This window comes from Platichthys flesus, chromosome 1, assembly GCF_949316205.1.
Source record: "Platichthys flesus chromosome 1, fPlaFle2.1, whole genome shotgun sequence".
NCBI classification, from domain to species: domain Eukaryota; kingdom Metazoa; phylum Chordata; class Actinopteri; order Pleuronectiformes; family Pleuronectidae; genus Platichthys; species Platichthys flesus.
Genome location: NC_084945.1, coordinates 18,457,282 through 18,470,532, shown reverse-complemented (window position 1 = coordinate 18,470,532; position 13,251 = coordinate 18,457,282). Strand labels below are relative to the sequence as shown.

At 41.0% G+C, this 13,251-nt stretch overlaps 1 protein-coding gene across 1 annotated transcript in view; it reads right to left on the bottom strand.

Annotated features, from left to right (window-relative positions):
• Positions 1-12,748, bottom strand: part of LOC133957623 (MAM domain-containing glycosylphosphatidylinositol anchor protein 1-like) — a 64,631-nt gene extending 51,883 nt beyond the window's left edge. The window contains exons 1-3 of the mRNA XM_062392995.1: positions 12,685-12,748; positions 11,925-12,121; positions 9,334-9,466 (exon numbers count right to left, since the gene is read on the bottom strand). Of these exons, the coding sequence (XP_062248979.1) occupies positions 9,334-9,466; positions 11,925-12,121; positions 12,685-12,748 (394 nt within the window). The remainder of the gene's footprint in view (positions 1-9,333; positions 9,467-11,924; positions 12,122-12,684) is intronic.
• Positions 12,749-13,251: the final 503 nt, after the last annotated feature.

Sequence of the window (13,251 nt, the reverse complement as noted above, 5' to 3'; positions counted from 1 at the left end):
GTCGTTAAAAGTACCAACATTTAAACGGTTTACTTTTTAAAAACCTAAAAGAAAAGACTTTCTTGAAGACTTTTTCTCACACTTTTAACTATCCTCTGTATCATCGGCAGCGTTCGTCTCCGCCATTTTTTAAAAGTGTACTCCTGGGATGAGACGGCGTTGTCACTTGAGCAACACAAATTATAACCGATTAACAGTTGTTGCAGCCCTAGTAGGTAAAGGAATGTTCAATAATCAATAAATTATCAATGAAATGAATGTTTGCAGGTTTGTGTAAAGAACTGTAAGAAAGAAAGAAAGTAAGTTTACCTGTTGTCACCTCATTAACATTTCTGTTAAGCTAACTAGAAGGTGACCATTGGAAACTAGGGTTTATCAGTGGTTATATAAATTCCCGGATACTTTGGAAAACTTCTGTCTTCAGTATTGAAGTGTTTTTATATGAAACATCATACAGGACTTCCCTGTAGTCTAATGATGGCAATTTATCTGTTTCAAGTGGATTTACTGCCTGGTTCAATGTAAATCAGTGCACTTTCGACAGGGATGAAAAGGTCCAGATCACAGGTGGCCGTCCTAGCTGCAGCATCTTATAATGTTTTTTGCATATCTCACGCTAAGGAGTAAATGGGGTGACAGGAAGGTAGCATCGGGAGAAATGAGCTTGTGGCGAAAATGTCACCTATTTAAATCCAGAGAGTGGCTACTAAAATGTTTAGTTGTGTATAAAAAACGAGTCTCCCACCTCCTCAACAGTTAAAACACCCCAGGGGAAAATTGCAGGCCTTATTGCTGGAGCTGCTTCACTGGTTATAAATTACTAATCCACTTTGTGTGTGCAGTTGAAAGGTAAGTTGATAATTTTTCCAGTGAAAAGAGAGGGACCAGAGATATTTGTCCTTTTGCAGTTTTTTTTTTCTATGTAACTGGAGGTATCATTTGTATATTCCCTAGTGTTTATGCTCACACGTGTTGTTGACCGTATAGATATATGTATATGTTTTTGAATACATTTTGGGCTATAATGATTTGAAAAGACATATAGTGAGGCAGGGAGTCAACAGCGGGGGGGGGGGGGGGGGGGGGGCAGCTAGCCGGTGAATATACAGTGCCCACGTTCTGCATATTCTTATAGGTAGAAACATGTTGTTAAACATGTCCATCCATGTCTTTTTATCTCTTTTATAGACAGACTCTTTATCTGGATAATCAGAATCTGTAGGTGAGGGACAAGATTATTTTTTTTGCTGGTAGTCTTTTCTATTCAATTTGTCATTTATCACATATGAGCAGGCTTTGAGTGTTCATGCAAAGAGGTGTGATCAAAGATTGTCCAAAATGTCATCTGACCCTAAAACACAACAAAAATACCATTGTTTGTGTTTTGTGTGGAGAAGTTTGACTAACAAAACTGTGTACACTGTGTGACGAATGGTCATGGGAAACCCACAAATATTGTTAATGGCTCTAAAATTTGATGTTTTCAAAACATATCTGCTTTTATTAATATATGATTTAATGTTTACCATCTCTGAACAATCCAAAAGAGCATTTCTTATGTTTTTACAATTTATATTTGGTAATCTTGCTAAATAAGCTGGTGCCCACTTGTTTTAATGGGCACCAGCAGAACGGAAAGGAGGAGAATCCAGGCTTTTATCAACCTGAGAGACTGTTAATCCTCAGTGAGAGTCCGACCCCACAGAGTACAGGAAGCAATTCATTCCTCTAATAGACTTTATGCAGTACATCCTCTCATCTAATCTCTTTTTTAACAGATTGCAATGGCTGTAATGAAAGAGGTGCACGGAGGCTCGACAAACTAGTTTACAGATGCACAAAGCTGTGCGCACACACGTACACACACACACACACACACACACACACACACACTCACAGAGGCGTGTACTCTCTTAAATGAGTGACAAAAATGTGCATACAAAAACACACACTAATGTGATATCTGTTTAGGCTAACCTCGCTAGTGATGGCACTCAACCTGACAAGAAATTGTCGCTGAAGTAACAACTGCAATCAGCACATAAATAGCACTGTCTCCTCCCATTGTATCACATCCCAGCAGCCGGAGAGTAAAACCCTGTAGGTCTGACGAGAGCATCACAGGAACCTCCTCGGAAACCGTTTTGCTTGGTGATTTGTCCGTCTGCGAGATTCAGTGAGCTTGCTCTGAAGTGTCATTGTAATCAGGGGTATATTGTTGGTGAAGCTTGATGCGTCAAAGTCAGTCTTCATGTTGTTCTTGTGGTTTTCCTCCGAGTGCACTCGTGTCATATATTCACATAGAGACTGTCTGCATGTGGTAGTTTGTGTCCTTTTGTGATGGATCTGTCTTTTTCTGATTTCATAGAAGCAGTATGGTAATATAAAAAAAATATTTAAACATAGGCAGAAGTCAATTTAATGATGGTTTCTGTTCATCCACAGACTCTTTTCAGAAATATTGAGTCCAGAGTTTGAGAGATTGTCTTTAAAATATGAAGAACACAGCAGGAGATTCACTGGGTCAGTGACTTTCACAACAACACAACCGTTTTCGGAGTGCTCAGGCGAGGGGTTGTGTCTGAGTAGAATATGCAGGAGGCATGGCAAATACAATTACGGAACTCATATTGTTATTGGTTGCAGCACATCAACACTTATGTCGGCCCTTATCATCCAAAGCTCTCAAATTATGTCCATTATCTCGCTCAGAGTTTTGTGGAAATCTTCCTGCTCTGTTCACACATGGGCTCACTCAAACATTTGGGGGGCTGGCAGAAAAAAAGTTCACCAAAATGTTTGGAGCATCTGACCCTGACATTTGCGTCCTAAAATAAAAATCTCACAAAAGAACCCTGCTAAAGAGACTACAACTGCGGATTTCACTGTTTGGTTTCTCCCTCATAGTTTCTCAAAATTACTGAAATTCAATCAGGAATTAATGGAAAAACCTTTGTAAAAAACATTCAGCATACTAGACAGGAGTAAAAACCCACAGCACATGCAGGGGTGGTTACATGCATGATGTCAAGGACACACTTATCTTAGTCTGAAAAGAAACACGTGTGGGTTTAGTTTCTTCTCAAGGTCAAGAATATGGCTTTAGGAAGTGATTATCACCCTGGTTTAGTTGCTATCGTGCACTTCATTGTTTGAATACCCACTGCACACGCACACACACACACACACACACACACACACACACACACACACACACACACACACACACACACACACACAGAGACATCCAACTGATAATCCCCCTGCATTCATTTGTGAAACAAATTAATGAACAACCAAACAAATTAAACACATAATCCAGAAAATTATAGAAAGACTGTTTGGTCTTTGTTCACTCACTTTGCATTATTGCTTATATCACTGTCGTGCTGGGATCCAAGTTTCAGACTTAGGACTGAAGTAAATAAAGGTATAGTGGGGAAATCAGCAGAAAATATGAGTTAAAACGTTGAGATGGAGGTGTAGCTTGGTGTTTGGTAGCCACTGAGTCAGTCAAAATTATGGCGAGGTTGCAGGTCGGGAACAGGAAGGACCAGGTGTGTCTTGGAAATGGAATATTTGTACCATCCACGAGAGGAAGAGTGACATTGTTTTCACCTGTGTGTGTGGGTGTGTACGTGTGTGTGTGTGAGTGATAATGTCAAAAAATAAAAACACCTCTAGCTGGAACTACCACAGAGGTGGTTTTGAACACTTTGCTGAGTGTCTATGTGCCTGTGGACAGATTGTGTTACTTTTAAAACTGTTATTCGGTTACAAAACTTTACAGTCACTTTAACCTGCAGCATTTTCTACAAGTTAAGAAGCTGAACATATGCACTTTTATAGATATTAACAACAAGAAAAGATCCTCAGTAGGAAACACAACCTCACATCTGTCTACCTTTCATCAGGTAAAAATAAGAAGTCTGATTCCCTTCAACACTTTGTTCAATATCAGATTTTTTTCATTAAGATACAAAAATGATTTCCCAAGAATGTGTGTGTAATCTGTCTGCTAAACCAACTGTCTCTTCTCATTCATGTGTTTACATTGTGTTATTTTGTTGATGTGCCCTGTTATACACAAGGTTACTGTGTTTTTCTTCCATGTTAAAATGATTGGGGGGGATGGGGTCCTCACAAGTGCAGAGAATGTAGCCCCTTGTACAAATTGATAAGACCTATGAGGTTAAATGTGATTAGTGAATATGGGCTCTGGTAGATTGAAGATATTTAAGGTACGTTAAAAGTACATCTTGGTTTGTTTTCAGCAATTTTCTCATTCAGAGACAGATTATAGCTTCACATAAAACTGGCTGAACAGATGCAGCACACACAGGCTTTAGTACTGAGGGCTCTTGCAGAATGTAGATTGATCCTCAGCTCCTCAAAGGGGAATTCACACTCAATAGGATTATATATCTATATATATATTATACACTTGTTCGACTCTCATATTGTTGTGAAGGTAAACTGTAGAGTTACAGTAATCAATAAAGGACTAAATCTACCTGCCCATAATTCAGAGGAACTGGATAACACAGTTTGTCAGCAGTTTTAAATCTTTGTGTTTGTGTGGAATTTTGCTGTGATTCAGCATTTTGTCCCCTTTGAATCAACAGATCATAAAAACTTCAAAAGGCTGAGCATTTACAAAGTCATAAAGTCATAAAGTCTCTGATCAGTGACCGTACCGATTGTGTTGGAACTTGGCGTAAGGGTGAAGTTTGGGCCAAGGAAGAAATCTTTAAAGCTTCAAAGAGTATTTTTGTAAGTTTCTTTAAGAAATTAAACAGAGCTCTTTGTGAAAAAGAGAATACATTTCATTTCAGGATAGTTGGGCCTTGGTGGACGTATGCGCTCTGCAGTGTTGTTTTAATGGGAAGTATAATTTTAAATTGTTCCTAGTATACATTTTTGAATGCGGATAAATTGGTGTTCACTGAACCATATCACTAATGTACCACTTACTGACCCCTGGATATTTTCTGATGGAGCCCATTACTACAAAAAACATCAAGGGTCAGATCAATGATTAAATCTGTTATTTCTGTAGTAAAGCTTGTAAATATTGAATTAGCTGCTTAAAAATATATAATAATCCACGAGTGGTGGTGGTATTCAGTCTTTGGTATTCAGAGAAAAAGTTGATAAAGTGAAGAAATGAGGGGAACAAACTTTAAAAACTACATTAAGCAGTAATGTGCAAGGAATGACACTGAAACTGATTTGTTTCCATAATGCCCATTTTGACAAAACAAAAAGTCCCCAGAAGTCAATCTAATGTTTTGCTCCATCCCTACACATGTCCCGGCCTTATTCCATTACCCTCTCCACTCCGTAAGCCATTGTTTTAAATAACAGCTAAATCTCCAGAGCACTGCTCCCATGTTTTTTTTTCCAACCAGAGGCCAGTGGAGAGGATTTGTCCGCCGTCGAGAGTTACTGCAGGGCACAAGCCCCAGACTCAAATCCCAAACTGAGATTATGATATAAAAATCAATCAATCCCCTTGTTCCCGCGTGGTGTATCAGTGTGATGGCATGACCTACTTGGATAAATCTTATCTAAGCAGTGACTGACGCTGCAAGGACAAAAAGGATCTCAGTGGGGGGGAGAACAAACTACACTCATTGGATAAATATTATGGAAGAAAAAAAAAGATAAAGCATGAGCTCACTGTGTGTTCTCTTCTGTTTGCAATCATCTCTATTCCTGTGGCCCTCTCTCGCTTTCTCACCTTGTCTTTAACCTCAGTGTATCTGTGACGTGGCTCAGAGTGTTGTAGGTGAAATATATTTAAGTACAGCACAAACTTAATGCACCTTCACTTTTCAGAGGTAGGAGTCAAATGTATTTAAAATCCATCAGAAATAGCAGATCTGGGCTGGATCAGATAGTTCACCTTGTTTTTAAAGCAAACTTTAAAAAATATAATGCATGAACAAACATCGGTGTGATAGGAACTGCCTACAATGAACAAAACCATCTTTGAGAAATCCTTGTTGTGAACATTGAATTTTTAGTTTGGTCCATGTCCCATCCACTAACAAGGAGGAGGTGGAATTCATGACATATACAGCAGCCAGCCACCAGAAGGTGATCAAGATTCTTTGGGCAGCAGTCGTCCATATTTATATACAGTGTAAGGTTCGGTGTGGGAACCTAAAGGTGTGTGCATGGTGTGTGTGGCTGTGGAGAGAGTGTGTGAACAAAAGCTCATTTTTAGAAAGAGAGTCTTTGGGGAACCATGTTAATGAGGTTTATTTTAAGAAATGTGTGTGAGCAGGTAGAGAAACTGAAAACAAAATATATAAAGACATTTCCTAAACTGCAGCTTCCTCCATCCTCAGCACCAACACACTCCAGCCAAGTTTCCTAAACTACCGGGGGAGCAGGTTAGGAAGTAGCGACACACACATACACATGTAGACACACACACGGACTAAGCTGTGTATGTTTTCTGCCACTCTGTGCGGCTGTGCGGTCCAGACAGATGGTCCGTTCTGGCAACACTCTGCGTCCTTGTGCCAGCACCAGGCAGGCGCACCGTGCTGATTGTTAAGGTATTTGTGTGTCTGTGTCTTCGGGTGTGTGTGCGTGTGTTGTCTGAGCTGTGGGGGTAAAACTGATCTCAGCCACAGGAATCCAAAGAGGGGATGAGAGGTAGACAGAGGGGAAGAGAACGAGGAACACTTAGATCACACAGCAGGAGCATTTAAACCTGTTTGTTTAACTCTCCGACGTGTTGATTTTCAAAGCTGGTGGATTTTTACGATCCGAGATAAGTTACAACTAATGGATAGAGCTGAGGGCCAATGAGCCAAAAATGGGCTCCCTTGCATTTGGCGTGCCACTGCTGATTGACCGGGTATCACACCTCATGAATATTATCTAAAATACAATGTATATATAAATACATATCAAAAGCTATTAATGTGTTTAAATAAATCATATCCATGACACACTTAGTCGCCTATAATCCATTGAGGGTTCTCTCTTTATTAAAGGCAGGTCTCTTCTATCATAATCCATCATTTACCATCTCTTCTCGTCTGTGGTGTTAGCTCAAAATTAATAACGTGTCTGAGAGCCACGGTACATTCACCTGAGTATTACTACTAGCCATGTCCATCTCTCATTTTCTATCTGATTTATTCTGAGGCTTTCATTTCCTCCTCTTACTCTGTCTGCAACCCCCTCTCTCTCCTGCACACTCTTTCACAGAAACTCCAAACTATCTTCTGCACCTTCAGCTCACTTGAGATAATCTTTATCTCTAACAGGCCTTATTGCAAGACTGATAACTTCTTCAGTTCAGAGTCTGTAAATAAAACATATAAACAAAAAAAAGTCAGAGATACATGTGGCAATGATAAAAAGGAAGAAAAACAAAACCCTGTCTCCTCTACTTTTTAGTGTGTTACTGAGGACACATTATTGCCATTAAATAGATATCAAGGATTCACAGTGAAGTCTGACTCCTCTATTCCTGCAGGGTTTAAATACTCTATTACAAAGTCAGGTAATACAAGTTACTTTAAAGTTGAGTAAATGTTAGCATGGAATTAAATAGTGTCAAATCAAGGCAGAGGAAATGTTCTCTGTAACTGATGAATCATAATGTCAGAGCATTTTACCGTTGTACTTTAGACTGAGCTTTTTTTCTGCTCTTTTATACTTGGTTGAAACTGACTAATTCATTATGGGTCAATTTAGAAACTGGTTCATTAATTGAGGTGTCAATTAATGACATGATTGGTAAAAAAGTTGGTGGCAATTAATGTTGAGTATTATTGCATGAAAAAAAGTTTAAATTTTTCAGTTATTTGATTTAATTTACTACTTTTAAATACTCTTGAGTACATATTTTAATACAATGTATCATATTTCATAAATTGTCATGTGTTTTGTATGTTAAACCTCAATTCCTCAAAAAAAAAATTAGATGGTCAAATATAGACTTAGTGAAGCAAAAAAGTACATAATGGACTCTGAAATGTGCATTTGTTAAATATAATGAAAGTACCTAGAATTCAAAGTGCACTTAAAATGCACTGTTTAGTTTGACTGCACCACATTCACTGATACTATCAATAAATGCTGTGTTCGGATTAAATAAATGTGTTTTAATGTGTTAATTCATGTGTTAACTAGTGAGCTTTAGCCGTGCTTATAAGTCCCCTTTGATCAGAACCAGGTCTTGATCATCTGACTCCAAGCAAGAAAGCAAAAAAAAACAAGTCGAACTATTTCGGTGTTTGGAGATTTAAAGACGTTATAGTCTGTTCGTGGGGCTGCTTTTGGTTAGACTTTAGCCATCTGTTACTTAAAGCAATCTGCACAACTTAGCTGTTTCCACATTTTCAGTGTGTATTTATTCAGGGCCTTTGAGTGGGAAGGAAAAAAAGGAATTAGACACCAAACCCTGAACAGCACTCTTATCTTCAAATGGTTTATGGGCATGTAGAAAACAAGTGTAGCGCTCCGGCTCTATAGGAAGAATGTTTCATTAGGTTTGACATAGAGGACCTTTCTTTCGAATACACTGACACTACAAAAAGGATTTAAATATAGCTGATAAAAGGGCTGAAAAACACTTCAAAAAAACTATAAAGCTCTTAACTGTCGAGCACGACTTATATTAACAGTCATTCCCGCTGGCATTTTGAAAATGCAACGAAAAGAAAGGGGAGAGAAGAAAAGGAGTTCAGTGAATACGGAATAATAAGAAATAAAAAAAAGCACAAGCCCAGGGTTTTTCCCTCGTGGTGTATCAGTCTGACCATAACAAATCTGACAGGGTTGTCAACGGCCACAATGTTGTCGTAAGTAACAGAGTCGCCGAGCGGCGGCGTGGAGATGGACAGAGCAGTGTGGAGTGAATTGGAGATAACAGGAAGTGTGACAACTGAATCTCAGCCGACGGCCCCGAGATGAGCTCTGAGCAACGACAAAAACAAGACAGGCGAACACCAAGCCCACGTGGGGGAGGCAGGCGAGCGGCGAAGGGGGACGGAGAGCAAATTTGATAGGAGAGCGAGACAGAGGGACAGAGGGGGAGAGATTGACGGAAGGGGGGGAAGGAGGATGTGATTTCCCCCGAACAAGTAAAGACTGGAGCAATTTTAACCTAGAGAGAAAGAGACAGACAGCAAGAGATTCCCGAGCCACGATACAGCAGGCGTGCAGAGAAACGACAGAAGAGATGAAAGACTCAGAGACAGAGAGAGCAAGAGTCGAAGCAGGGAAGAAGAAATGCTACCTTTTGTGAAGGCATGAGCATGTCTCTGTATCTATTTGCCAAAACAACCAAACAACTGAACTTACCGGTCCCATTCGTGAGCCTGAAAGTGACCGACTTGTCCCCGATGTTGCACACATTGCGTACGGACACCTGGCAGGTGTAGTCAGCAAAGTCCTTGGGTCGGAGGTTTTTCAGCTTCAGCACCTTGGTCTCACCCTGGATGGGACAAAACACACAGTTACGGATTTTCATTACCTGGGTGGTGAATAAAACATTTGTGAGCGCTTTGACTGCCGTCTGCTTTTTGTTGCTTCTGTCCAGCACCTTATGCTCATAAAGTTCCCCCCATAGCAGAATGGTTCTGGCCACACTGCTACTCTGGACCACGTACTGCATGGAATAATGGCACTCGGGTGGTCTGCTCCTGTTTGCCAGATCTGGGCCACAAGTAAGCCAAAGCAATACCGTCCATCAACCAAAAGTGCTCCAAATTAGTTCTGTACAATTTGGTACCATTTACCACATGGGCCACTTTAGGTTCACATCCAGATTACACCTTAACCGAATCACCACAAATTGGCCCACAAGTGTTCGTGGATATCTGGACTACATTGGCCACCTTAGGCCAATATCCATTTAGTTCAGGCCACATTAGACCAGAAGGGCTGCATCATTGCCTGAAGCTGCATACGTCTGTATGCTATCTAGGTGCGATGTGTGTGCCTTCAAAACCTGTCTACAAAACATGAACACAACATCGTACTGGAATCGAACGTTTAAATATATATATATATATATCTCGTCACATAACCTTCTATGTGATTAATAGAAGGTTAATTATTATATAAAAACATTATCCTAACCATCGATTTAATCTCTCTACATTACATACAACTAAGAATATATCAATGAGACAGCTCCAAGCCTTTTATTTGAGTCCTTTCTAAACTGGGGTGTAATCTTGAATTTAAGTCACATAAATGTTTGATGAGCAGCAGTGTGATAAACAGGGTCAAAAACCCAAACACACAAACACACACATACACACACACACACACATACATTTGTGTGCTTTCCATGCTCTGATTATCAACTGAACTATCTAAGATCTATATATGGGTTCATTTTAATGATGAATTTTAAATGCATGAGACCATCAGGAAAATGAAACTGAGGCAGAATCCATCCGTAGTAGAGCTGACTATTCATGGAGCTACTGTATGTCTCTTAACATATCAACAGCCTTCTCTGTGCTTCTCGTGCAGATGCTCCCTTTCAACATCGCTGATGGTCGTTCAGATCAACACTTCATGTCTGAAACTGTACGAACTGTCGGCCGGCGCCAGGAGGTGATTGACTAACAGCGTCTCAGGCAGCTCTGAGAGGAGCTCCACTGGCTGGCTAATTGAACTCCAGGGGATCTGCTTTGTGGCTGACTGACACTTTGATAAGTGGATAAGGGGCGAGGGGGTTCCTTTGTGGAGGCAGTGATTGTGCATTCAGGCAGACAGACTGTTTATTTGGTCATCTTACTGAGTCGCTGGTTCGGGTAACTCGCCGACTGATGGGATGAGCAGCTTTATTTCAATATGACTCAGAGGTGATGAGTCTCTGTTGACAGACCTAGATCTCAATCAGACCTGTTATTAACGTCCCACGTGGTCCGATCACAAGTGGTCAGTGCTAAGTTCAGGTCTGCTTTCACCTTAATGCGTCCTGAGATACGACCAGTCAGACCAGATGGAGGTGGTCTGGGACACATGTGGCCACATTGTTTTGCTCTGAGTACGTAAATGCATTCTGGGCCACATGGAATATTAGCTTATTTTCTCAGCTGGCGCCTCTGACCTGCTGATGTTGAAATGTGATTCATGATTTTAAGAGCCCATATACATTAGTAGCCACCGGCACAATATCAACACTGATCACCAGATAATGACTAAGACTTTTTCTTAAATTTGTAAAATCTTTCTTCACAGCTCAGTTGCACAGGATTAATTTGACTTCTCCTACGGGGGACATGAGATTCTCTCCTTAATGGTCCCTCACCTTGTGTGTGTGAGCAGACGTACTAAGAGCTGATCGGATCTCTCAGGACAGATGATTGAACAGGGACAAAGAGACAGATTTGATGTCTATGTGCATCAAGTACATTTTAGAGCTCACGTTGTAGGAATTAATACAATTTAATATTTTACTGCTAAGGATGGACACATTATTAAATCCCTCATTTTTGCTTTCGCTTACACTTAAGCTCTTGTCTTTTTGTTTTCTTTAAAGGCTAACAAAAAGTGACATGTCAGTCCAAAGTCTTTAAATGCTAAATATAACTCCTGCTTGAGCTCCATGCACGCTGATTTGGCATTTGGAGATTGGCATTCACAGACCTGCAGCTCCGACTTAAGGTTAAAGCTGCTGGAGAGTTCTGAAATGGGGTCTTCGTGAGTGGACAGTTAACTTCGTATGACCCCGGAGCCTCTGGGTCACAACCATCGAGTTTTAACAGTGTTCATGTAAACACTGAACATTCAGCAGGAGTAGAGAGAATCGGAGTGACATTTTCTCACAGATAAGGATAAAACCTGGTTACGATGCAGCGGGAGGAGGATCTTGCGAGAGAAAAACAGAAAGCAGAGGAGCGACGTGTCGGGGCTGGGTACGTGCTCATGTGTACCTGAGTGTAAAGCGGCTCGTAGATGTCCACTCCGTTGTCCTTGCTCTGCTCGATGAGCATGTTCCCGCGCTTCCAGATAAATCGGGCAGGAGGGTTGGAGTTGACGGTGCAGCGCAGGAACACCGTCTTCTCCTGGTAGTAGCTGCCGCGCACGTCACTGATGGTCTGGTGAACCGTCAGAACTGGTTTGTCAAGGTCTGCAAAACAAAGGAAAAATGTAATCATGAAGACGATTGATTATTACAGTTCGGCAGCTTCAAGGTTTGATTTTAGTGCACGTAAAAAAAAGAATTATCACACCAACAAACCACAAGGTACACGTTTATAATAGAGGCATCGTTAAAATGGCCTTTACTTGGTATGATGCTGTCGCCCTTATCTGTGCAAAACATTGCTCATATCATGTGTGGCAGTGAAGGGATTTGGTAACTGGGACACAACAGTAAATAAGTGCTGTTTGTGTAAACGTGCTGTTTGTTGGCTGAATTGGACAACCCCACTGACCAGAGCTATCACACAAATGTCCAAACAATCTACTGGTTCCTGCCATTTCCCTCTCTTGCTGTGACACTCTCACACACACACTACATTTATGTCTTTTTTCTGTCATTTTTATCTCTTTCCCTCTACTTGCCCCATTTCCCCGTGAATTTCCTTTATGGGGGTGTCATCTCTTTCCTCCGCTGGATAGGATTTCAGCTGATGTCATGAGCATGGAAGCTGCTCTCCCCACAGTCGCTGCCATCGCTCCAAAACTCACTGCCGCCTTCACTCCTCATCACCGTCCCTGCCTCTCTATCGCATCCTCCTTGCTCCTTGCCCATATTACTTAGTGTGTGTGTGTGTGTGTGTGTGTGTGTGTGTAATCCCAATTCTTTGCAGCCTAATGGGAATGTTGCGGACTTCGAACATCATGGAAGCCTCCCTTTCCCTGCCTTTCCATATTACCTCTCTCCTTACTCCTCACTTCCTCCTTTCTCTTCTCTGCTCCTGTACCTCATTTTCTTTCTCCTGTGTCATCCCATCTCACCTGCAGTACATGTATCAAGTTGGAATACTGCAAGCTATAGAAAAGAGTTAAGATGTGTGTGGTATGCTTCTTGCTACCATCAGGTGAGAGCACTGTATTATGGGTTGGAAACGCTTGTCTGTATAAGAAGATTTTTGAGCATGCTATTGATAAGGGCACAGCTGTCACACAAGGGCTGCACACACACACACACACGCACGAGCACACATAAACAGGCGGATGCATGCTCACACACCCACATCTGGATCCACACCAAAGTGTGTCCAACCTCAGCACAGCATCAGAGCACATTGTGTT